Genomic DNA, 27889 nt, shown 5'->3' on the forward strand with positions numbered 1-27889 from the left:
AAAACCTAAATTTTGTTAAAAGAATAGACAGCGAGCTTTTAGAGTTTGCTACCACATGGAGCTGTGGAAACAAGTTTCCACAGCTCTTTAACCCAAGTTTCACAAGGGTTAAAAAATGTGAACAGGCGAATTCACAAACAGGCCAATAAATGCAAAGAAAAGACATAGATGGAATTCTACCTCCCATCCTTGTTCATCTGGTGGCAGATACTGAGGAAATGGAATTGAACCAGTAAGCAGCCAGGCTTACATCACTTCTCAAAGTAGCATCATCTTTGTGTGACTTTCAGAGACAGAACACTGGGTGAGATGCATAATTCTGGAGGGATGAAGGCACTATTGGTCATGTTAAAATTTACATTGTTTTCACACTGTTAGAGTTAAAAACAATGCTTATGACTGCCATTGAACTGTGTAAAGAGGTAGAGGCTGATTGTCAGATCCCAGCATTACCTCATGGAAATGTGATGTTAACAGGTCAGTTTCTGGACTGCAATGCCTACCCCGTTCCCTCACAGCCCCCCAAAAATTTAGCATCGTCTAAGAGGAGGCAGCTTAATCCCTTACCTAGAGCAGAGAATCCTCTAAAACAGAAATCAGGTAGAATCAACTGTTTACAAATAGATTTTATTTCTGAATTTACAATGTTTAAAATAAAATATATCAGTATCTAGCTATTTCTAATAAATGCAAAAATACAAAACTTCCATTTGCTTTAAAAGTGCAGAAACATAAATTACAAAATGATAACTTTACAACATACAATGTTACTTCTCAATGTTTTTACTATCAAAACAGATTTGTGAAACAAGCACCATCATTTATCTTACAGAAGACTTTTCATCAAAGCAGCATCACAGGGCAAAACAAGTAGGACATTAGTATAGAAATGTAGTAGCAAATCTTTTAATATTTTAAATTATATTAACTGTTATCAATTCTTACAAACAGTTTAAAAACTGTTCTATTTTTTTGCAATAGCTTTACCATATAGCCGAATATTAATTGGGCCATATTTGCTTGTTACCACGATGAAGACATCTTCAAACATTCCTTCTGCCTTTGGCTTGAACTGGACTGGCACAGCGATGTAATGACAGGATCTAAAAAGAAAATTGTGGGCATAATCATTGTTAATAAACAAGTAAATACTACCCGATAGACAAATTCTTGTCTAGTTTGGATTTTCACCAAAATGGTATACTGGATGTGCACCAGATCATCAAGTTCAGTTTTACAGATTTGATTATCTATTTTTATTCTGAAGGACTTTGATCTTTAAGGTCATTTTTTCCTTCTGATTATACAAAGTAATACAATACTTTATTGCTGCTAGTTTACCTTGGTAAGCTTGGTCTGCCTCTTGGCAATATTGGCAGTGGATAAACTTTATTTAGAGCAAAATTACTACATTTCTTCCCTTCAAACATCACACAAGTACACTAAAATTTCCAACTCTTTTCTGAAATCCATGCATTTGAAGCTACTAAACTCTATTACTTCTAATTGCCTCCACATTAAGAAATATTTTGCTGAATTATTGTAAATCAGTACGTCCATCCTCAAACAGCATTTTAGAGATTCTACACTTTTTATATAATTCCTCTTCTATTTGGATTACATAAAAACTTACCAAATGTAATGGGTGTCTGTGTTAATCTGTCAAAAACTAGGCTGAATTACTTAAAAATGTAAGCTGTGAAAGCAATAGCTGAAAATTCTGAGTGGCAGTCTATTGGATTCCATGGCATCCAATAGAAACATCCAGCACTGAAACAGGTGGCACTAACAGGCACAAACTGAAATAAGGAATTATGCACAGTGTCATAATCAGCATCTAACTTAGTAGAAACAGAAAAGACAGTTTTGTTTGCTTTTACTACACCATCAATTTTTTTTCCTTAACAGTGTATGATATTATCCAAAGTCTCTGGGATGTGTTTATTTCTCCTACTTTTTCTCACAGCGTTCCTACCTTTTTGTACTCCTTTTCTCCACACTAATTCAAGCTATCATAATCAGTGTGTGATTTTAGCCCTCTACTCTATCCCCTACCTACATCTGAAAGCATAGTAATACCTACCCTACACACAATTCTCATTTGCTACTATCACCCTTTGTGCTGAAGTAACCACGTCAGCACTTTTTTTTTCTTTAAACAACACCCTGGTCAATCAAATGAGAGTACACACATTTAGAATAAAGAGTGGGATGGTACTGTATTTTTTTATCAGGTGAATACAAAAATAAAGTACTAATTGTACCACAGTGAACTACAATCAACAGTGCACCAAAGGAATACAACCGACTCACTTGCACATCTCATACACGGCTGCCAAGTGTTGTATAACAAATCTGGCAGTGTCTGTGTTTTTAACAGTCTATGATATACAGGCTGAAGAGATTTACTCAGCTCATTAAAAAAAACAAAAATCAGTTTTTTAAAGTGAAGGACATCAGTATGACTATTTAATCTGTAACATGCATTACGTTAGAAAACATATATTTTAGTAGGAATAGAGTGTGAGGCTGCATATAATTACATCACCTGAGAATTTACAGAGGTAAAAGTAAATTCAGCAGAAAGCCAGAAGACATGCAGAAATCTGTATCATCTCCAAAATAATATATGTATGCTCCCTAATACATTACATAACACTTACTCAAAAAAGAACAATATGACCACACTCAAACTTACACTTTATCAAAAACTTAACAGTAAGTTAGGTATTGCTCTTTCAAAAAGATGGCCACATCTGGCTGGCACATTTTAATTTCCAGAATATGTACCATATGACCTCAATGATACTGAGGCAGAGCAGCTTCTCAGCAAATGACAGCCATATTAAATTCCTCTTGATCTCTAAATTCAGGTGTCCATTGGGCAGGTGCTAAACACCTTATTGTTCTTCCCTAAAAGCAGACTACATTATGTAGATACATTATGATACATTCCATAGCCTGTTTTGTAGCAGTCAGTCAATGCTCACAATTGAGGTAAGACTCATCACACTTGATTCCTAACACAAAGGGAAAGAAGTTATTTTCATTGTCTCAGCTGCAAGACTGAAAAGTTCAGACTCCAGATGTAATAGCTCTCTGGGCTACCCCATAACATAAATGTTGTCAGAAATTAAGCAACCTGGAAGATTTTTCTCAAGTACAGTAATAAAAAACTATCATTTCAGGACAAGTAGAATTCTGCTGCAGTTAACTATTTTTGTCTTAAAAACCCCTTTTATTTCAAACTTTCCACTATGCCTGCAATTCACTTAGTCTCTGAATAGTGTATGGCCTTTACAGGTTGTTGAACCAGTTTCAAGTGGTATTTCTGAAAAGCCAGGCATCTCTGAAGTCTGCTTCACAGACAAACTAATCCTCTAATCCTCAAAACACAACACTGCAGTAAGTTGAAAAAGAAGAGTATGGGCAGTTAGCCCAGTTTAAGCCATAGTAACCAGATGGTTCATCAATGAACAGTGACCACTGACACCCAGAAGGGTGAAGGGAACAACTCAACAAACAGCTTTACCTTTTAGTAGTATCTGAAACATATACTACCCTGTAATCAGATGGCTTCTGAAAGCAAAACAATTGGAACACTTTTGTTTTCAAGCTTTAAGTAGGCATAGCAACCTGGTAGTCCTTCCAGAAACAGTAATTTGCCATTTTTTTAATGCTTAATTCATATGTTTGATTCACTTAAGATTCAATTGTTAAAAGTATTCTCCCTGCAGTAAAAAAGAAATTCTAGTCTGTCAACAAACAGAACTCTTTTGGGTGTAAATTGCAGACAGAATTCCACAGCAGGGCTGTGTACTGATACTTGGGGTGGCATAGCCAATTGAAGGACTGGCAAAACTACTACACTAAATTCTGAAGGACAAGACTCTTGATATTAGATACAAACTTTCATTTTCTTTATCTAGATTTAAAACTTGATTACACAGGATTACTTTTAAATTTGGCCCTCAAAATTAAGAGCATGCAATAGAGCATGTTTATAGTACATTATACTTTTTTGGCAAAAAACATAATGGGAGATGGTACTTTCTACTCTTACACTCTTATTTACAGACTAATATTCCAAGTTCCTGCAAAGAATCTTCTCATCCAATTACTTTTGAGCATTACTTCCTAAGATGCCCAAGTTTAGAAGGAAACAGTTACCAGTGTTTTATTGATATCGTTCTTGATGCTATTCTTGAATAAAACCCATTTAAAACGCTTTTAACACTTTTTTAAAAAACATCTATCCAAGTCAAGCAAATCTTCTGTGCTTTATGCTCATAAATTGGAGAGCACTATGTTGACTTCAGAGAAATTATTTTTTAAAAGATAGGAAAAGATGCTATTTGCAACCAAAGAAAAAACTGCCAAAGTTACTAGGAAAAAGAAAAGTAAACTGACTTTTAAACTTGTTATGTCTACTTTAGATAAATGCAGTAGTAGTAGTAGTTCATAATCTCATGCAGAAAACAAATATACCAAATAGTTTTTACAGCATTCCTCAAAAATGTTGTTGAAATATCCAAGTGTCTTCTAGTGAAGTCACTATTTTTTGTCTAGGATGACTAAATCAAGTTATTCTGTCCTTTGCTGCTGTACAGCCTCAGACAGATCTATAGTTGTCTTTATTTGAATAGATGTTATCCTGGTCACTACCCCCAAAAAACCCCTTCTGTGCCATCTCATATGAAATATTTAATAAAAAGATGAGATTTGAATTGAAGCACTAACACAAGCCTAAGAGGAGTTACAACACTTGGCACTGAAAAGCGGCCTTAAGAATACCTTGAATACCTCTGGCTAACGCCAGCACAGCCTGTCTCTGTGATAAATGTGGAGCAGATTAGGAGGCAGAATATCTAACTCCCTTTGTGATTTGCTCACAATTTCTGCTCTCTGTATCCTTAGCTTTCCTGTGTTTAAAATGGGAACCTGTTTAAACACTGAGAATGTATGCTGTACCACTTCTAATGAAACAATAATTTCAGGAAGCATTTCTGCTTCCTGACAACCCCACTGCTGCAGATGAGCATGTGAGATGCTGTACTTCTTGAAGAGATGACTAATACTACTGTCACATACTTGTTGTAATGAACTCCACAGATGACTGGGTTTATTTTCAGGGATTGCTATCACTAACTCAAAAATTTCTTTTATGCAGGTGAAATGCTGAACTAGTTGGTATGACCAGACACTTCCAGTGGCTGCTGAAACCTTGTGCTTGCAGAGAATCTTTGATGCAGCTCTGCAGGTTTGTCAAATTAGAAGCATGATGAAGGCAATTTGCTTGGTCTGTTGTGCAGAAAGTATAAATGGAAGGAATGACTTGATTGTGCACAGCATGCCAAATGGTTACATGAAGCATTAGGCTTAACATTAAAAGCAGCAGCACTGTTAGAAACAATTTGCAGGGAAGCAATTGGCAGATGCAGAAATAACTGTGTGGGCTCATTCTGTTTCAAACAGATTAGAGAGTACAGTTTAACAAAAAAAAAAAAAAAGAAAAAAAAAAAAACCAAAGATTAGAGAGTACAGTTTAACCAAAAAGAAAAAAAAAAGAAAAAAAAACCAAACCACAAAAACCACCCAACCAAAAAAGCCTCACCCAACCCAAAACCAGTGACCATACACAAAAGCATCCAGAATATTTATATGTACATTTTAGCACTGTACATATATAGAAAACATTTATCTTACTGAATTATTTGGTTAATTTTTTTTGTTAGGAGAAAATGTTAGCATATGCATTACTCACCTCAGACAGTATTTCAAGTGCTTGATGTAGAAAGGCTCCCTGGGTTTTACAAATTTCAGCTGTAATTTAATACAAAATGCTTAGAAGTGCACTATATTTAAGTCCATCATATTCAATTTATGACACAGGTAAGATAAATCAGGTCACTTACAAATACAGTCTTACATAGACCCAGGGTTTAAAAATATAGAATGCCCACATTTGTGAACAGTAAAGAAAAGAACTTATTTAAGTATTTTGAATGAATTTTAAAAATTAAAATCAGTAAATCAGAATAATAACAAACCTATGCAAACTATGTTCTACCAAACTTTCCTATTAATATATTACAAATACACTCAGTTATTCAGTCAGACAAAACAGAAAAAATACACATCAAAATTTTTCAAATATTGATTTTTGGAGCTAGCAAACTAAGACATGTACTATTGCAATCTTTGTCAAGAGTAAAAAAGAAAAAAACAGTGCAGTTGAGCAACTGAAAGTATTTACAAGTATGTCTTTAAGATGAAGTCTGTCAGACTTACCACATGGGTTACACGGGAGTTATTCCGCAAGTGGACCTTTAATGTGCATGTTTCCCCAACTCTGGTTAGAGGAAAAACGTAGACATCTTCTGGTGCATATACCCCTTGAACGACCTCTTTTTGTCTGATTTGAAAAAGGGATTTAAGACATTAACATTTCTGACCTGTATGATCAGTGCATATTGATTGCACACTTGAAGTAACAGGAGTATTTTCTGAGAATAAATAGGAAAGATGGAAAGATTCAGAAAACATCAACTCTCACCTTAAGTTTTGTAGGCAAGGTATTTGAGCCAGACAGAATAAGTAAAGCATCACTGTAGCATAAATATACAGGAATTTACTTATATGAACTTTTGCAGTCTGAGTTTTTCCCCCATATGCTTTACAGAGACCTAGAGTCTTATCAAAGATTGCAGGTTTGAGCAAACACTTTACTCTTCTGCCATATTCACATCATCCCATTGTAAAAGAACTGACAATTAACTTAAGACTGACCATCAAAGTTAAGATATGCAGTACTGTGGTTTTCTCAGAATTGACTTCATAGTGAATTGGGGTGTCCAAATGGCAAATATACAAAAAGCATACACAAAATTCTACTGCCAAGACCAGTTCATTTACCACAGCATATCATAGTTAGACAACTTAGAAACTCAACTGAAAAGGCATGGAAATTGAACTATACAAAGACACTAAGAGGTTTTGGCAAGTCCTTTTCTCACAGCTGCTCACTCTAACATAGAATCCCAGGATCATTCAGGTCAGAAGATACTCAGATGGTCTCTAGCTCAACCTCTTGCTCCAGTCAGGGTTCAGGTGTGAGGTCAGAGCAAGCTGACCAGTTAAATCCCACAAACATTTGAGGACAGAGACTGCACAGACTCTCTGTGAAGCCTGTTTCACCACATAGAAGTCCCAGTAGTATAAAAGGTTTTGGTTGGGGAGTTGGGTTCTACTCCCTCACCCTTTTGCCCAGCTGCAGACACACTCTTGTCAGATTTTGTCCATACATACCTTATTCTTTTTGGTTGTCCTTCAGAGTAAGCTTTCCTTTCTGGTGTAACTGGAAGCTCAGTTTTTTTGAGGGCACTTGGAGAAGATTTCACAACTGGTGTTTCATTTTCTGCTTTAGTACTCTATTGGAAAAACCAGAGAAGATTGTAAACTCCAAGTTCAAAAGTACTTAAGTATTCAGGAATGTAAGTAATTCCCCTTACCCAATCCACGACTTTTTATTTAAAGAATAATCTTTTTATAGAAGAATATTCTTTTTTACATAAAGAATAATCTTTCAGGAGCATGAGAGTCTGGACCACTGAGATGGAAGCAATTAGTTAGAAGGACTACGTCAGAGGCTTCTGTGCTTTACAAGTACTTATTTATTACTAGACATTTCACAACAAACTAGGAGTGCAGGTGGAATATCAAAAAGGCTGCAAGCAACCAAGATTTTACTAAAAGCCAAATAACCCCTCACTTCCTCTGCAGATATTATTCCTCAAGAACAACCAGTTTGGCTAAACAACTGCTCAGAAAGAAGGAAGGCATAAGTCAGCATTATAATCTGAATTCTCAAAATAGCAAAAAGCTTGGTAATAGTTTTGTACTATGAATAATATATATTTCTCAAAGAAAGGCCTCTCCAGAGAGGCAGAAGCAGATATGGTAAGCGATATGGTATTTTCTGCATTCAGAAATTAGGCCAAAATATTTACCATCACCAAGACCCCCATTTAAGGTGTTTTAACACAAGGCAACCAGATCACCCAATGGGAATAATTGGACAAATAACCAATTTCAAATTCTGTCTTGCTTAGTGAATCTTGCCAGATTTCTTTGGAGTCCCCTTGGGTCACAACATCTTCAACAAAGTTAAAGAACCAAAAGAACCTCCTACACTTATGGTTGTACAACATTATGTCAATTTTTGAAATGGTGCTGACGTTTTAGACAAGCAGTTGATTCCCTGACGCAGGGAAGATGAAAAAAATAGATTCATCTTCAATAGAGCTGCTATGACAAACTTGTCTTTTAGACATTCATTTCTTCTATTGAAAGAGCTGCTAATCAGTCTGTCAGAAATAGCAGCAGCCATAAAGAAATCTTAATCTTATTTTAAAGAATATATTTTTCAGTTGCAAATAACCCAAGAACCCTAGCAGAACCTAATAAAGACAAGAAGGGATTTCCACACGTGTCTTGTTTCAAGCCCTTTTATTTTTCCATGTAGTGGAAAACAATGGGCATCATGCCTCTGTTATCATTAAAATTCTAATTTATCAAAAGGCAATTTGACTGCATGAGAATAAGGTACATTATGGAAAATGGTCAGAAGTTACCCCAGTCTTTATAAGGGCATCTTGAAATACTGCTTGCTTTACCACAGCCTGTACTGACTTCTGCTGTTTCAATTGAGAGCAGTATATTAACACTCCAAATGGTTACAATTGAGTGCTGCAGATCCAAAGACACCTCAGGAACGCAGAAATTTGTATAGCTTGAAAATTTGAATTATTTTACTCACAGAGTTTAAAAAGATTTTCTCTCCTCTCACTTTTGAGATGCACAAAGATGATGAAGCTTTGTGCTGCTGATACTTTCAAACATATTTAATGTTACTTATATATGCTACTTAACTTTTTAAAGTACATAAACCATGTAAATTTAAAAATGGCATGCGTTCAACATTTGTAGTATTTTCAAAAAATAGCAGGGTTTCTTTATAAAGTCCTCAACTTTCTACATACTAAAGGAACAGTCAGGACTTTGATGCTGTCTCAGCCTTGTGGATGGTGCTTGCTAGTTCACCCAGAAGGGAGCGATAGTTAGACCCAAATACCAGTCCAAGACTCCTGTGCACAATACTCATTTTCAGCTCAATGATCTTCAAAGAGACCCCAGCAGCAGGAAAAAATGTTCCTCAGGAAAAAAAAAAACCCCTAAGTTTGAATGACCAGCACTGAGAGGCTGGGGGTGCAGAGCACACAGAGAATCCCTCCTTCCTCTGTCTCTCAGACTGGTTTTGGAGACATGGTGATCTGAACTCCTGACTACAGTTTCCAGTGATGAGGACTGCGAACACATGTAGAGCATAATCAAAATTACAGTCAATTAATTTGTTAGGAAAAATGTTAAAGTGGTATGTGCCACTGATTTTCCTAACTTAATGTTCTTTTAGTTCCTTCCTGAGCTCTTTGAAATTTTTCATTTTTTCTGACGTGGTGCTATAAATAAACATCACTCAGTCACTCTGAATGACAGTCAGTCACTCTTCCTACTTCATTCCATCAAAAGTCACATTAACCACAGCTGTAGCCCCCTGCCTCAGCAAAGCCACCAGATTCCTTTTCAAAGTTTTAGTAACACTGCCTAAACTCTTGATCCCGAGAAGATAACAGATTATGATTCACTTGTCTTGCCTTCTCAACTAAAAGCTGCAACACTTTAAATGTTCTGTGTTGATCCCTCTTCTGAACAGATGCATGGTTCCCTACCTAGTTGATAAATACAGTACTTCCTTTTCAAATCTTTCTGAAAATGATCGTGACAGGCATCTCAAGTATTTTCTACAATTTTTTTCCCATGTGCAGAGATGCTATCAAGATCTAATTGTTAACAGCTCGTAAAAAAAAATCAACAAATCTGACACAATAGTTCAAAAACATTACTATCAAGTCATGCTCCTCAAAGATTTACACAACTCTGACAACTAGTCACGTTTTAAGAAGACACTTCTTTAAAACTCTAGAGTTCTGTTAAAGAATTAATCTTCTCCATATTTCAAACAGCTTTAAAAAGACAAATAACTTAGATGCTTTCCTTATTTTCAGGAAAATTATGACCAAAGAATTTGATAAAAGCTTAATAAAAAACCCTAAAATCAAACCTATACAGAAAAAAAAATCAGAAGTTGTTTAATATTAAACCTTATTACAAGTACTCTTTCAACACAATTAATTTGGAAAGAACAAGGAATCTACAAAACAAATGTAAGGTACCTCAGCAAGAAGGATAAGTAAGGTTCTTGCTACTGAAGCATGGTTACTACTCCAAAGAAAGATCCCAAATCTTTCAGTGGACTTCTTAGAAAAATCAAGTCAAACCTTCTAAAGAGGACAGCAAAGCATATATAGCAATCATGCCATACTGACTGTACAAAGCTCTTCACATTCAGCTTATTTAACTAATCATTGTAATTAATTTTTCCTTATGGTAACAAATCCTCTGTCCTATGTAGATTCCTCTTGTATTGATGGGATAAAAAGCAAGGTAAGAAGAGAGAGCACAAAAAACCAGTTCCAACTCCCAACCCACTTCTTCCAAGCCTTACCATAAAGTTTGAGCTGAGGAACAACAGGGGAGCAAAGGGGAGCTCAAAGCCAACTGCTCCTACATATAAATTTCACTGTCATCCCAACCTACATTGTTACTCTGATAAAATACTGAAGCAGGTTTTATTAGAGACACAAATACCCATCTCCAAGATGCATATTTGAATATTCCAAAACTGCACTGAGTTATGTATTATAGCAAAGGTCAGTTACTTCACTACTTATTTATAAAAATAAAACCAACAAGCAAAAAAACCAATCAAAACTGATAGAAATATCTTTTTCTACAGCAACAATTCCCTTAGAATGTAAATTTGTCTCTACTCTCTTTGATCTAAATGAAGTTTTATATCATAAATGGCAAAAGATAATGCATTATCACATAAGGAAGAGGAACATAAGAAAAAAAAATACAATTTAACCCAGCAAAAATACTAGCAGGGTTGAGGTTTTTTCCAGAATATACCAATGTATATATGAAAGAGTAGTGTATAGTAAAATCAAGACATTATCAAAAATTTGTGCTTTAACAGTGTTTATAGCTTTTATATACTCACATTTCCAGAAAGCTGGAATTTTAATTTGTGTTTCCTACTTGGATTTCCAACTGAGCAATACTCAAGGTCCCAGAACTGGGAGTAATCTCCTTTGTCTCTAGGTGAAAAAATTACAGCGACCTGCATTAAAAAAAAAAAAAAGGAACATTTTGCAGAACACTAATAATCTTCAGAATCTTCTCATCTTCACAATTTTACCTGTACAAAGTTATGGTCCAGCCAGCAAAAAATTTACACTACAGAACACACATGGCACACTCAAGTGACCTTGCAGAAAACTATACAACTAGCTAGTCCTCCTCTGCCAGCAAGTGGAAAAAAATGGATGAAACATGTTGTGCGAGCAATTTTGAACAAAACTTGAGTTCAGATAATCTGCTTTAAGCAAAGCCAGCAAGTGCTGGCACAACTACTTCTGTAAAATGGAGAGAAAGGGGACCAGGAAGGGAAATATGTGCACCTGAAAAAACTTACTTTGTCCGGCAACTAAGTTGTGAACAACTCAACTCCTCCAGCTCCAAATCTGTAAGTGCACTGAACTACAATTATTAGAAAGCCTAAAATTTAAACCAACTTGCAACCCATGAATTTAATCGTCCTTAAAGGTCACCTATGTAACAAAGGCTTGTCTCCATATAGTGCTGGACCAGGTTAATTCAAGAATAAACTTCAGAACTGAGGTTAAGGGAAGATGAGAAAGAGAGCAGCTGATTAGAATAGACCACTACAACTATATCTAATTAGCCAATCATGATATCCACTGCAAAAAACCAGCCAGTCATGATAGCACTATACCTTATCTGCTCCAGCCCACAGCCTGGCATGCCAATGATGTAAATGTTATTCAAATAGGCCTGAACTAGGATTGCTAAAGCAAATACAATTGTTTCAATTCAAATAATAGGTTGCAATATTAGGAAATTACTATGAAACTGGAGAGGAATAGTTTTTTATTCTTGTAAACAGATTATTTATTTATTTATATATTTCTATTATGTATATTTATTATTGTAAATAGAAATTGCATCTCTATGGAAATAATGTCATAGTTATCCATAACAATGAAAAGATAGGTGTTAATGAAGATGGAAAGATAAAACTGAAGTAGCAGTGTGAGAGAAGATGAAGGAGGAAAGACCCTTACAAACCCATTCAGTCCATCCTTGGATGTGCTTTTATAATTGTGGTTATGAAACCCTCTACTGCCAGGAGATAAAATTGCAAGTCAAATGAAACCAACTTTAGGAACAGACAGCTGTTCCTGAACAAGTACAGCAAGAATGCTTCAAGGAAGAGAATCAGGTGCTTACACCAGTTTTTTAAGAATCCAGGATTATTTGCCATTTTCTTCTGGAATTTTACAAAACATTTCAAATTATTTTCTCTTCTGAAATAATTTGTCCTTAAAAACCCCCAAATAGTAACAAAAACACACCACCACATGGAAATCAAACTACTTTGATTGCATGAATTCTTAGAATCAACTCTGCTGAATTAAGCTGATAGAGAATATCTGACACACTCCAGAATCCAATACTGAAAGGCCAATATTTTATCATTATCAAATAAAATTTATTTCTCATTTAAGATCTTATTTTGCAATTAAGATACACTAATATGCCTGAAATATTTATAAATGTTTACCTTCTCTTGTCCGTGACCTTCGAGAGTACCAGAAACACGTGAAAATCCGAAAGCAGAGTAAGGAACCCTATAAACAGTGCCACTTCCATCCACACCCTGCAAATCAATTTATGAGTCAGATTCGAAGGGAAAGGAAAAAAATAGCCTGAAACCACACAATACACCCACACACACCCCCCCTTGCATAAGACTGAGGAAAATACACCCAATTAAGGTACTTTTAAGTAAAGAATTGAAACTAACTCCATAAAAGCAAATTAATAAAGACTGAAATTACAAAATCCAGTCACCACTACTACTGACTTACAGTTCAGAAGTGGTGCACTGGCTGGAACATGACATACTCAGTCCCATGGGTACTGGTAGGGAAGTGTGCTATATAACCCTTTTTCATCATTTCATAGCAACAGAGTATAACAATAATTCTAGCATAAAATCAAAAATCATCACAGCATTTCAGACTATCAAAAAATAGGGAAGCATTTACAAATACCAACAGCGAGGCACAGGCAACAGCACTGTAATTAAAATAACCTTCACCTAACTCAAATTTCTACAGAGATAACACGTACAGTGCAGTTTCAGCAGCACAAGCCTGGCACAAGACAAGTCTGGCATTCTGCAGCCAAAAAGAGACACCTATCTTTCATTTATGCTTGATCACTTAATGCTATCTGGATGATGACACTGCATGAGCACAAGCAAACTCTGTAAATCAGTAAGTGAAGCAGAAACTGTACCACAGAGCACTGATTGATTCATAGTCAGGGAGCACATTAGGGATGAAAAAAAGGAGCAAAACATTTCCCTGATATGGAGAGAGGAAAAAAACCTTTGTAACTGAGGTCATGCTCAAATATATAGTCTTCCTTGAGAGGCAGCAGGGAGAGAGAGCACAGCAGGAAAAGTTAAAATAAAACCCAGGGATTTGCATAAAACTCCCAATGTAAGCATTCACTCACTTTAATATAGGGTGGTGCAAAAGACGACAATTTCCACTTCAGAGTTTCATTCCCCTTATTCTCCATTTCCAGGTAATTCTCTAAAAGAGAAATATCAGACCAGTATACTAAACATCTTTGTTCAAGTATCCCTGGTTTTGTAAAGAGTTAAGCAGAAACTGTGTTTCTAAATGAACACAAGTTTAGTGGAAACAGTTTTCATTACAACAAATCTCAAGGGCAGACCTAAACAAAGTACATTGTCATAACATTTGTAAAAGCTCATATACAAGAAATTTGGACTCCACGAAAAAATCCCCAAAAAGATATCCAACTCCCTCCCAAGATATTATTTGATCATTCAGAGACAAAACACAGTATTTCCAGTCTGGGACCAGATAACCTTGTATCAAATAATGTGTTTTGTTACTCAGCATGCATATAAATATATGTCTCTTAGCAAGAATCAATAGGACAAGATCATCTCAGTCTAGAATAGCACTTCAAAAAGTTCAGTTGCAGACATAAATTATACAGGAAATATATAAACACCAAAGTATTATATTACAATCCTTTCATAATTTTAGCAAAAAAAACCCCCAGATATAATTGATAAATTAAATCTTGAAAGTCCTAAAGTCTGCTGGAAAAAATTAGTGACAATGGACCATTAAAAAAACCTTCATTACCTAAAAAAGTAAGAACTACAAAAACTCTGGTAGCTAGATAACAGAATGAGAGGTCTATAAAGTTACTTTGATAATTTTAAGCATTACTGGAACTAAAAATACGGTCCAAGCATTTCACTCATTATCTACCCATCCTCCTCAATCACTATGTACCAAGACAAGGACAGCCACCCTTACAGCTGACACTCCTACTGTCTTTAGGAAGAGCATTTATCTCCCTGCTAAACACAGACAGATTGGTCTCATCTCTTATGGGCATAAATGCAGATGAGAACAGATCTACTGCAAAGGTGCCTTGAGCCAGGAGAGTTTCAAGTAGACAGTAACCTTCTAACACTCTCTTTTCCCAGGCACAGGGTAGCTGCATTCATCATGGTTAGGTTTGATGATTTGCCTGTATGCAAACCTAACTGTGGAAAAAAAGGTGTGACTCAAAAAAAACAAACAACAGCAACAAAAAAAACAAACAAAAACCCCAAAAACCCCAAAACAAACACAAAAAACCCCAACAATGACAAAAAAAAAAAAAACCAAACAAAAACCCCCAAAACAAAACACAAAAAACCCCAACAATGACCAAAAAAAAAACCAACAAAAAAACCACAAAAACAAAAACAAAACCCCCAAAAAACCAAACCACAAAGAGCATCAATCCAAAAAAACCCAAAGAGCATTTCTACCTAAAGGCAGAAGTGGGTAACTGGTCATTCACACTTACTAGACCAAGAGAACAAAACTAAAGTCAAGGCATTAAAATTCCCAAACATGCAATATAGTACACAAAGCCTCTGAACACAAGATACTACAGATGCTATATTTAATAACTAATTTCTCTTACCTGAGCTTTGACCAGATCTTGTTTTAGGAAAAACAACGTTTCTGTTCTTTATGTCCATTTCTGCTACAGGGAACCTGGGCAGAGGCTTTGGCACATCAGCAGTGGGATTTTCAGACTGTGGAGTAATTATGTCACATCTTCTACATGGAAGGTCTGATCCAGACACGCTCTGTGTGACAGCCTCTTGAATAAGCACTTTTATAAACTTTTGCATAATTTGGAGAAAAGCAAAGTTTTAAACAGTGAATATTGATATATCAACAAGTCAAACTATTTAGCTTACAGACAAGAGCTTATGTTCAGCTTTACATTTCAACAAAGGAAAGCTCTCATACATTACATCGCCAGATCTTCTCCAACCTCAAAAGTTTAAAGATTCCAGCACACGTTTAATTTAGGAGAAAAAGAAACATTCAAGGAAAATTCAAGGAAAATTTGCTATCTAGGCATTTTAATTCAACAGGAATAATAATTTCAACTAGTTTAACTGACAATTCCTACAACATTCTCTGTTGCAGATAATGGAAACAGCTGCCTCATTCAGAAGGAACTTTGTGTTCCCTTTTGCTACATAATTAGAAATTTTAAGTTTCAATTAATGCTAGCAAAATCTTAGCGTACTTTTTGCTGATTTGGAGAGGTAGGAAATAAATGACAAAAGCATTATTAACTACCAGATTTCTTATAATTTGATTGGTTTTGTTACATTCTCTACGTTTGTCCTAGTAGATTTCTTAAATCCTTTTCTCATATTGTAGAACATAACATAGTTAACTACATGCAGTTATCTCCTTCTCAACAACTTCCCTGTTTATTTGGGTTTTTTGAAGGCAGTTTCCAGTTCTGTATCATACCTCACAATTCCCTCCATACAAAAGGAAAGTAGATACAGTTTTATCCTTTCAGTGTCTATTTCTCTCTCCATGCATTGTTACATATAACCCAAAACACACACTGACAGTAAAAATAAGGAAAAAAGTCTCCTTCTTTAGGAGAGATTACCAAAGACTCCTTCTGTTTTAAACAGAAAAAAAGAAAAATTGTTGGCTTCATAAATTTCATTTCTGTGCCTCAATTTTATCAGGGAAATGTCTTGGATTAAAATCCATGAAGAGGCAGAACCTGTTCTGGACATTCTTTATCACAGACCTGTCATCCAGAAGGCCAAGTTTACCTTAAGGGAGCCCAAAAGGAGCTATGGTGAATTGTCCAATACCCTCTTTTACCTTCTTTTATTTTACAATATGATGCAAACTACTTTTATGTGTGCACGCCTACATATATATATTGTTTTAGAAAATGATGCATAAGGCAGTGGTGGGTGCAATTTTGTTGAAAATTCAGTTAGTGTTCAAATCATATTAATTCTTCAGAGAGGAATGAACCAAAATCAGTTTACAAAATGGCATCTTGACTACTTTTCTTTATGAGAACTTTACACATTAAAAAGAATAATGAAAGTTGACAGAGCTTCTGACTCAAATCTACAAGGTTTTAGCAACTTTATTAGAACTGATAAATTAAAAGTTGCAATCTGAAGTCTCAAGTAAAGCACGTACCTTTAGTCCATCATCACAATGGATATAGATTAGGCCACTCCAAGGAATTAATGTGGGCCTTGTGGCAAGTGATGGATTAGGACTCACCAGAATTACTGTACTGCCCCTAAAAAAAACACCAAAAAAAGCCCAGTCAATCAACTAGCACGATTCTCATACTAGAATCAGTATCTACAACACTTGTCACTAGCCCACCCAAAAAAAAAGGTGCACTTTTAAGATAGCAGATAAGTGAAGATGCTCTACAGATAGTTAAATTTAAGGTATTCAGATATGCAATATATTATGCTTAATAGCCACGATCCCGGGATCTTCTTCCACAATCACTGAGAAATCAGATCACCTCTTTTCATGGCCTAACTCAGTTCAAGAATTCTGCAGGCTCCAGCCCTCACAGTGCAGAGTATAAAATATTCTGGCTGGCTCCTATTCTGACAGGTTGACTGCCCTTGGCTCTGTGAGGAGATGGTCATGAAAAACAGAAAACTGGGCAAGTGTAGCTTGCTGTGCTTATGTCAGCTGTTCCCACGGGTCTGCTTCCTACTTGCAGACCTCTGTTCTTGATCCAAACTACTTACTTGGACCCAAAATGTGAGGATTCTGCCCACTCTTTTCCAGTGAACACATTTTAAAATTCTACACTGCAAGAAAATTGCCTGCAGAAGGCCTTCAATATCCTGTTTTTAAGAAATCATCCAGACAATCTTGAATTTGGGGTATGAGACACTCAGTATGTCCTTACTTTCACAGCTACTGGGAAGTCGTTCATTGTTACAGCTTTTTGGGACTATTTTTCTTGGCACTGAATCTGCAATGAGTGGCAGATATCCTAGCCCTTCCATGGAACTCTGTTTTGCTATCAGTAGTGATGAAAGTTTCCCAGCAATTTGCATATACATGAATATGAAATTAAGTGTTTAAAATGCAATCAGAGAGGCAGAACTGAAGAGAAAGTATGTTTGGGTAAACATCTTCAAAGTTAAAGCAACTACTGAAATACAATTCTGAAAGCAAAACTTATTTTTTGGTGGGACACTTTTTTTATAAGATGAGAATAGTTTAATAACAGAGTCTTAAAGCTGTTCTGAACTGAACCTTAAAAAACACCAGAAACTTAGAAGGGAAAGGTGAGCAGACCTTTCAAGCATAAATTCTGCAAGTCTTTGCTGCCATATGTGAGAAGTCTCATATACATATACAATGATATTATGACTACTTTTCCAAAAATACCCTAATCAAGGCATGGGCAAGCTGACACTGGCATGTTATTATTTTCATACCTACAGATACTGAGAAACCAAAGGCTGAATGTCAAAACCCAGTTTTCTCAAAATAAAAAGAATGCCAAAATCAAGTTGTGAGAAATATCAGCACATTTGCTAAAGAAAATGCAAAGTCCCCAGAGGAGAAGGCTTCTATAAGAACTGTTATTTTGGGGATTGTTTCTTGGTTGTGGAAGGGAGGAAGAGGTTTTTTTGTATTTAAATGCACAGCTAAATTTTAAATAGAAAACGACTGTGAAAATAGATTTTTAAAGCTTCAGCTTCAGTGGCCATTCAGCTCCTTGAAAACTATGCAACAATAACAGTACTTCCAGGCACAGAAAACTCCTGGCATTGAGGTAATTATACTCATGACAGGAGAACAGTCCCATAATACACAACTGTAAAAAGATAAGGTCCTAAAAAAAAGCTAGATTTGAATGTTAGTTGACAAAAAGTCTATACTCTGGAACTAAAACAGTTTCATGGTGCAGTCTAAGCAAACTGAATTCTTAAAAACCAACTAAAATTCCTAAACTAATTACACACTTAAACTAAAAATAAATTCCTCCAAAACCTCACCACACTTTCACACATAAAAGAACTTATGGAAATATACTTGCCCTGGTTCAATATCTCCATGTTGTGGGGTTATAGTAAGGCAGTGAGCTGGCCATGAAAGTTCAAATGTCAACATACGATTGGAATTGTTGACAATTTGTACACGTTTAGTATCTGCTGTTTCACCTGTAACACAAAAAAAGAAGCTAACACCTACAAAAATTCACAAAAATGCCCAAGATACAGAGATGCACCAATGAAAATAAAGTATTTTCTGCCCTAATTTTGCCTTCACATTACTTTAAAACCTTCATGGGTATGCAGTGCATTCTCTATGTATACACAGAGAACATCACCTCTGATGATTTATCCAAAACTGTGCTCAAATCAAGTCTGCATAAAGATGACTGGCCAATCCACACGTATAAACATCTTGTACAGTTATCTTAAGTGGCCATTTCATTAACTTCAAAAAATACTTACCAATAGAGGGAGATGTCAAAGTTAAATACTCAGGTGTAACAGTCCAAGTCTGTTGAGCATCTGGTTTATTCTGAGCTAGATCATTAGTTTTTGCAGATAAAGAAGTACCCTGAGGTCCTTTAACAGGAAGAACATCCAAAGTTGCACCAGTATGTCTGACAAAGTTCTTCAACCTGAAAATAAGTCACCATTAAGCAAAAGCAGTAAAAAAATACCTCATGAGTAATTATAACAGCCTACTCTTAGTATTTCTCAAAATTTTATTACTGAAGCACAATACTTTTTACATGGGCCCTCAATTTAATTCAATTCTCCATTAAGTATAAAACAATCCAGCAGCTGTATCAGGACACAGCTTTTTCACAATATATTTGGAAGTGGAAGGTACCATTTAGAATGAGAGGAACTAAAAGCAACAATTATCTTCAGAAGATAATAATATAAAATAATTTGAAAACATATACAGAGAAAACAAGTACTGCATAGAGAAATAAGGCAATGCAAGTTGAGTTTCACAGTATGCTGTGCAACACATTCTGGAGATCAGGAGGGACCTGTGGAGATCACCCAGTCCAACATCCCTGCACAAAGGAGGCTCAGCTACAGCAGGGAGTCCCCAACTTTGCCCAGCCAGGTTTTTAATTTCTTCAGAGATGAAAACTTCACAGCCACTCTGGGCAACCTGCTCCAATGTCTCACCACCCTCACAAGAAAAAAACACAAGTACATACATATAATTACTAATTATGATCCCAGTACCTGTCCAGTTCCAGTTGGGGTCCCGAAGACTGCTGAAAACCATCCTGATCACAAGTGGAATATCCAACCACAGAAAGGAGAACCTTTTGCATATTTGCATAGAAAAGATGGATATCATTTGTCTCTCGTGGGACATCACACACTAAAAATGAGAGCAATAGAGCAATTCTAGTAAGAAAAATTCTATAATACTCAGAAATTGCACCAGAGAGATTTAAGACAATCATAGTTAATAATCCATCAGCTAAGAAATCCTAGATCATGCCAAAACTACTTCCTGCAAGTTTAGTTATCAGGTGTAGCTCAACACTAACATCAAATATAATACATAAATCCGAATACACACCAATTTAAAACTTTTTAAGATATAATAAATATGACATATAAAAAATAAATATAAAAATATTATCATATAGTTTCCACCTTTACACGAATGCTATATAGTAATTTGATTCTATGCCAAATTAGAGTTAGCTTTTAGTTTTTTCTCCAACACCGGCTTTACAATTTGAAAGGATACTCCATAATCCAAGTATCTAATGTTCACTAGGATTTCATCTCAACTAAGATGAATGATAAAAAGAATCTTTACTTTGCCAATTAAAGACAATATACAATTCATAGGGAAAGAAACAGACCATATTTATTCAGGTGTAGTAGCCTTAGGACAGTAAGTAATTCCCTATGTGAATATAACTACCTCAAGAATACGGATTGACAGCAAATTTATTCATGACACGTATGGGATTGAACAGTTGTGGGGTGCTTTAAGGAACCCTTTACAATATACTGTATTTTTATTAATGCATTTCTTACGAACAAGCAGAAGAAAAAGCTATCAAATTTAGGAAGGAAAAGAAATATATATTTTGGTGTCAGTCAAGTTGCCTGCCTCTTAATTTTCAAATATATCTTTGTACAACAAACTGAATCTTTCCCAATAGTTAATAAGGCAAATACTTTTCAAATAAACTCAGCATTTTTAATGCTATAATATTTACAGACTGGGGATTCATGTTGCTAGGAAAAAAGCACAGAAAATCATTTAAATAAATAATACTAAATGAAAAATTACACATTCTGTTGTGATGGGTTGACCCTGGCTGGATGCCAGGTGCCCACCAAAGCCATTCTATCACACTCCTCCTCACCTGGACTGGGGAAAGAAAATATAACTTTGCCCAGTACAACTGACCAAATTCCAAATTTTTCTTCTACATTTATTTTAAAAAATAGTGAAAAAATAGTGAAGAAGTAACTAGGATTCAAGCCAAAAGCACATTTGCCACATGGAAACAAGTATTATATTTTTCTTTCAAGAAGTCATACTCTTACCTTCTGTCACAAGCTGCTCCCCTTGAAATTCTTCATCAAATACAGCATTTCTCACTAAGTTGTTTTCTGGGATTATACGTTTTTCTACCTCAGGTTTATACATCACAGCTCTGTTAGAAGTAAACAGGAGTCATTAAATTAAACAAAGTACTAGAAACAACAAATTGAAAAGATTGATACGAATCGAAAAATCCAGCATAATTTTCACTTCATCATTTCTTGACTACACCAAGCTCAAATCTGGGAACATCCATTTAAAACTGGAGTCTTTTCACAGTCTTAAAATGGTTAAAGAAATACCTGCTCTATTGCTGCAGAGTAAAAGGAAATGCTGAAATAATGGTTACCATATGTTTGTCTTTCCATACTTGTTCTCTGCTGTCAGTCACACCTACCTAGATTTTTGAAAAGTATATCAGGCATCTGAGTGATGTTTCAATCACCACAGGAAGCTGGAGAATGCTATTTTGGTTACAAGTGAAAGTTTTTTGAGAGGAAAAATTGACTAGTCAATGTCAGAGTGGCAGCAGGTGCCAGCCAACAGCAGGAACACAGAGCCAAGGAGCATGACTGCCAACAGAATAGAAAAGACTGGGAGGCACAGGGATATAAATAGTCCTGGGAAAAATGGGAAGCAACAGGTCAAGAAGAGGAAATCTGACCCTCAGATAAGGTCAGGGCCATGGAGGAGGAAAGAATACCTGAGTACTACTAACTGTGAGGTCTAAGCTACTTACTGGGCTGCTGACAATATACAATTTTGGAGTAAGGAACTTGGGGCACAAGCTGGCAGATGAGGCAGAGTACTCATTTCACCTTCCTGTCCCTGAGTCCCAAATCATGCTCTCATTCTAGTGCACAATTACAGAATGGGGTTGGACTGGCTTACAGAACTCAGTCATCGCAAGACATACACATTTCTTTCAAGTTATCAAGGGAGATTTCAGAAAAACTCCCACCAAGAAACAACCAGCCAGACCACTACTTTCAAGAACAATATGCCAGCCTGCTGACTAATAAAATCAACAAGTCATTTTGCATACATAACATCCAGAATCTGAATTTTAAATGTTTCCAATAATACCTATGTAGTTGTATTCAGCTTCTAGATGGGTTTTCTGTTGATCTGTAGACCAAAAGTGCTCCCTAACTACTTCATCCCTTTAAGGAGGATTTGAAGATAGTGAACATTGTTTCACACAAAACAATTCATACAAAAAACCAGGAACAAGCATCTTCTAAGATATCTAAAATAAGCCAGTTTCCTATCAAAGACAGGAACTCAGCTATTCCATGAGCTTTTTATTCAAAGTCATGCAGTTAAATTCAGCTGTGTTTAACACTTCATTTGGATAAGAATATATACAATGACTTTCACACATTGTCAGGCAATGACATTTAAAAGCAATAATGAAATAATGCTGTTTTGAAGTTTTGCACTGAATTATGATTATCAGCACCTCAGTGCTCTACCTAGTCTTAACATTCTGCACTAAACTATACCCCATGGACAGCACAAGTCACAAGTGCCACTTATGTCACTGAAGGCAGAATATGCCATTTCTGCGTGTTTGAGTTATACAAACTGAAATGCAGAATAACACCACCACTACTTAAGATCAGCAAGATATTTTGAACAAGTTTCCTTAGTGTGTCATGAGCATATGTGGACGTTATTTTTCTTATATACACATCTACTCAAACACATTCTTTGTCAACAGAATTCAGCAAATCAAGACATGAACTTTGTTTGAAACTTAATACTCCTGGATTTCAGTACTATTCTTTTCATGAGCCTTTTCTTTAAAAATTAAAGTTACATACACATTAGAAAGAGATCCCAAGGCAGAACACAGATCTCTTTCAATACAAAAAGAAAACATTTCCCCAAAACTCAACACACTTGAACTTAAGTAAGTTAAAATGGAATAAATCCTTAACTAGGATTCTAGCTACAGGATGTAAGCAAAGCCACAATGACACACTTCCATCAACAACTTACACATGCAAGGCTTAATGGATCTCTACATATCATCATCTTTTAAGCTTGTTTTTGCTCTTTTTGGAAACATATTAAAACCATACTTGTGGCAGCACATAACCCTAGCTGTAACTTCTTATTAAACCTCTGTCTGTTATAACAGCAAAGCACATCTTACCTGCGATACTGCTGCCTAGAAACTTCATCTCCCCAAAAAAGACACAGCGTTGATACCAACATGCTTGGATGGAAGTTCTCTTCCATTGGATTCCATGTTACAGTAATCACCTGATAAAATAAATAAGACGACACACTGAGGAAAAAACCTTTATTGTTAGTATTAATGTTTGGACTATGAGTTAACAGATTACTACAATACAAATGAAACAGGACGTAACAAAAATAGCTGAGATTTTAATAAAGAACTAGTCAGACATTTTCACTGATGACATTTAATTTAAATTCATCAAATTTGCTCAGAACAAAGCACTGTACTTACTTCATGTCTTCCTTCTCTTAGTACAAACTTCTCTGGAGACACTGTCATAACCTCAGGATCCATCACTGTTTTTGCCTGCAGGTTTCCCAAGCACAGCACTTTAACGTAGGCGGCCCGGGAACCTGTGTTTCTCACATGGAAGGAAGCTTTCTGTAATCTTGCAGACAACGACCCTTCCAGTGTAATCATGAAGCTATCTGACAATTTTTTAACATTTTCTAAAATTATATTGCTTGTTCCTCCATATCCAGACAATGGTATCTGGGGGAGAAAAAAACCCACCACAAAACAAAAATAAGTACTTCAAATGGAAAAAGCTTCTTAGTAAAACACATTTATGTACAGCTATGGTAAACTATATAGAGTTACAGAAAAACAAATGAAAATGTTAAAAATGTGAACAGAAAAGCCTTTGCAAGAAATAGAAAAGCCTAAATTTACTCAATCATTTTCAAGTTCTACTTCCAAGTTTGTTTAAGACCTACCTATAGAACAAGACAAGTCCAGATTTTTTAACACTTCTAGAGTTAAAATCTTAGGCTACTTTTAATATAGTACATAAAATATTTCATCATTCCCAAAGTAAAGAATTACGTTCAAAACTGATACTAATGTTCAAAGCATAACATTTAGTGCCCATATGACTTTACCAAGCATACAGATATCGATAATATGTATCTTGAATTTTCAGGTTTTTGACAGAAACATCTATTTGGTACTAGATTCTCGATAATTACCAAAAAAAGCACATTTAAAATTTTTAGAAGTTATGTTGGGACTCTTACAGTAAACTTAATTCCTGGCATTGATTGAATCCCCAGCTGTTTGATTTCCAGCTTTGCAAAGCAGCAAGTTACTCGAGTGGGTGTAAACATCAGGTAGATGTTAGTATCTTCTTTGGGACGCATTTTGAGTTCCCAATTACTGGTTAAGCGTTGTTCTGATCCAAATATACTTTGCAGCTATAAAAAAAGAAGGCATCAGAACTGAGTGACTATAATAGGAAAAAAAACATAGCAGTAAAATTTACTACACTTGGAAGGAAGAATTAACTTCTTTGAAGTCCACATTAACTTCTTTGACAATGCCATATTTAAAGGTGCAATGCTTAATATACAATGAAAAAGATGAAGTCCAAGATACTTTATATTCCCATAATGAACACTTTGATGCCTCTTAGTTTAGACAGACTTTTCTGTCCTCAATCCCCAACCTGTCAAGGCTGAACTTTACCAGCTGTACATTAACTCTCTGTCAGTAAAAGATTTTAGATTGAAAAAATCGGAACATTTGAGGGAAAAAGGGAATATAAGTCAATGCAGGTTACATAACAAAAAGACCCATTAGCCATGGTAATTCCTAAAGGCTAATTCCAGTTTTTCTTTCCTCATCTAGACTCCCTCCTGGAGGAAGGGCCACTGATGGATCACTGCACCAAGTGCTGACTCTGCTGTGAAACAGCAGCTTAGAGAGCTGTAAGCTGAGCTCCAGTTTGCTGCAGCGCTCCTATTTCAGGATAGGATACCAGTGTAGCTAAGTTCTGCTCCCACATTCACCTTGGCAGTCTCAACACAAATACACAGCCTGCTAACACTTCAGGGCAAAAGCATTTTCATTATAAACATAGCCTGGTAACTGTCATAAACACTAAAGAGAAATTTTAATGGCAGGCACCTGAAAAGAGTCTTGATCCTGGCCTCTTATCAACAATCTTAAATGCTGGGTCACAGATGGAGAGTCATTTCTTAGAATTAACTTCTTCTGTCTGAAAAATACATTTTGTTAGATTTTACAGCAAATACAAATTAACTGCATATATTAATTCATGGAAACAATGGAAATGGGACAGTCAATTTTGAAGTAATTTAATGGGAAAAAAATCACCTCTTGGAACAATAGAATATGTTAAATGGAAAGTTATTTCTGTATTATCAAACTTACACACCCTACACTGTTATACACCACAACACACAAATACTCATAGAAAAACAATCCCCAACTATACATATATATTTTTTTAAAATAGTTTTTCTGAAGTTCAAGTACTGTACTCAACAGCCTAAACTTTCAAAGAAACCAGCAATTGTATCAATACAAAAACTCCGTAAAAATCCCCACTTCAGGACACAGTTATGATGAAATTATCCAGAGAGACTTAGTTATGCAGAAACAAAGTCTCGTGAGTAGTCTGGCCCAGATTCACAGGAACAGTTCTAAAGAACTACATTCAGGATATTTTTTCCTTCTCATGTACTTCTCAAGGCAATAGCAACACAGAAAGTTACGGTCACTTAACAGAATCAGGTTGATTGAAATATTTTTTTTTCTGTGTGATACATTCTAGCATTGGCCAGGCTTCTGGTACTCAGAGCTCTCCTCAGCAGAGATAGGAAACATCTCCAGCAAGAGCAAGTGCCTTTGTCATTTTAACAAATCAAAAAACTCAGACAGATGAACTTGACAAGCCCTAAAACTGCTACAATGCAAAAGAATAGATCATGCAGATAGAATTAAAGAGGAGGACAGAGAGAGCAAAACCTCTCTCTATCAACACTGGCACTTTTGTACTCTGTTGAAACAGAACTACAGAAATAATTTCAGCTTCCCAAAACCAAGGGTTTCTCAACACTGTTTTACAGAAGGAACAGAAAACAAAAAGATAGCAGCATGCAGGAAAGAAGCAGTAATTCCCAAACACCAAATAACCACAACTCCTGTTAGAAGCACACTATACCTTAAACCAGAAAAACAGAAATGCAGCTATTAGAAACAGTTCTTGGATACAAACATTGATTGATTTTAAATCACCAGGAACATCATTAGAATCAAAAAGTTCAGTAGCAACCAACAGTGGATTAGTCCTTCAAGTGACAATTAATACAAGTTCAGAGATCTGCAAAACTTGCAGACTTTACATATAAAAGAAGCAAAGAATATCCTAACAATTTTGAACAGTTTCACTAAAACAGAATACTGAACCTGTAAAATTGAAACTAAAAAAGTGTGGACAAGAAGTAGTCTGAAGGATAAAATAATTCATAATTAGGGGCAAAACAGATTCTCCACACTAGAAGTTTTAACCCTGAAACACATTCAAATCAATTAAAGGATGCTCAACAGTTTATGCTATTCAGATGGTCAAATTACATTACACAGACTGGATTCTGTTCATTGTAATGGATGAAATCACGCATAACTAATCTCTAGCAAGAGACAGGTATCAAGAACCAGCAGAATTTTTCTATCAACTTAATTAAAAAATACTTCTCTCCTAATTTCTACTTACATGACACACTAAACTTACAGAACCAGATACTCTAATAATAACTAAAGAATCCTCGAGAAAACACAAAGCTCAAACAAGATCAGTTTGTTTTCAAAACTTTCTCACACAAGAAAAATAATTGCAATATACTGCTTCTTTCACTTGAGGCACAGAACAAACTACTGCCAATGATCAATGTGAATGGGAAATTTTACTTCAAATAAGTGCAACATAAAATACTTAACATGATATTCTATATGAGCAGCTGTCCAACTTATACTTACACTGATGATCCAAGTGATACTGCTCCCCAGGCAATGAACTGCTTGTTGGAGAGGATGGGTGGAATGTCTGAGTACCCAGCAGCTGTAGTCACAGGTATGTTTTTCCCAGATTCTACCTCACCTTCTATCATCACTTCAAACTGAGGCCCAGATGGCAGCACGAGGATTTTCAAGGTACTTTAAAAATAAATCCATAAATTTAAATCCCAGAATAGGACAAGATTAGCCAATGAAATCAAAACATAACTGAAAAAATATTACAGATAGGCATTTTTAAAACTACCTTCTTAAGGCAAAAATACAAATACTTCTTTTTATTTTATGACAAAGGCCAGCTTTACATAAAGCCCTACATTTAAATCCTTTGGGCTGTAGGTACATATGCCACATGTACCTCACACAGTCTTCTGAAGTATTTCATCTGGAAATGATTTAGAGAAATATTTCAGAGACTACAGTTCAAAGTATTTTTCATTCATACTAATTTCTAACTACTTTGACAGACTAATTTAGAAAGAAACGAAGTCCGGCTGTAGATTAAAGAGATGCCTTTTGAATCCCATGAGAAACTTCATTGAATTTTTACAGGTGTGAGATATCCAGGAGC

The 27889-nt window shown here is 35.6% G+C and overlaps 1 protein-coding gene across 2 annotated transcripts in view; it reads right to left on the bottom strand.

Moving 5' to 3' along the window:
- Nucleotides 1–618: 618 nt before the first annotated feature.
- Nucleotides 619–27889, bottom strand: part of CEP192 (centrosomal protein 192) — a 56897-nt gene continuing 29626 nt past the window's right edge. For both annotated transcript variants that reach the window (XM_039706302.1, XM_039706303.1), the window contains exons 27-44: nucleotides 27283–27459; nucleotides 25408–25498; nucleotides 24519–24695; nucleotides 23734–23994; nucleotides 23413–23522; nucleotides 21254–21363; nucleotides 19919–20060; nucleotides 19160–19332; nucleotides 18739–18862; nucleotides 16854–16959; nucleotides 15295–15499; nucleotides 13789–13868; nucleotides 12827–12922; nucleotides 11183–11302; nucleotides 7309–7430; nucleotides 6292–6415; nucleotides 5765–5823; nucleotides 619–1103 (exon numbers count right to left, since the gene is read on the bottom strand). In XM_039706302.1, coding sequence (XP_039562236.1) covers nucleotides 965–1103; nucleotides 5765–5823; nucleotides 6292–6415; nucleotides 7309–7430; nucleotides 11183–11302; nucleotides 12827–12922; nucleotides 13789–13868; nucleotides 15295–15499; nucleotides 16854–16959; nucleotides 18739–18862; nucleotides 19160–19332; nucleotides 19919–20060; nucleotides 21254–21363; nucleotides 23413–23522; nucleotides 23734–23994; nucleotides 24519–24695; nucleotides 25408–25498; nucleotides 27283–27459 — 2416 coding nt within the window. In that variant the 3' untranslated portion in view covers nucleotides 619–964. The remainder of the gene's footprint in view (nucleotides 1104–5764; nucleotides 5824–6291; nucleotides 6416–7308; nucleotides 7431–11182; nucleotides 11303–12826; nucleotides 12923–13788; nucleotides 13869–15294; nucleotides 15500–16853; nucleotides 16960–18738; nucleotides 18863–19159; nucleotides 19333–19918; nucleotides 20061–21253; nucleotides 21364–23412; nucleotides 23523–23733; nucleotides 23995–24518; nucleotides 24696–25407; nucleotides 25499–27282; nucleotides 27460–27889) is intronic.

The sequence above is a fragment of the Passer montanus genome, unplaced genomic scaffold (genome assembly GCF_014805655.1).
Source record: "Passer montanus isolate IOZ18808 unplaced genomic scaffold, ASM1480565v1 scaffold19, whole genome shotgun sequence".
Classification (NCBI taxonomy): Eukaryota; Metazoa; Chordata; class Aves; order Passeriformes; family Passeridae; genus Passer; species Passer montanus.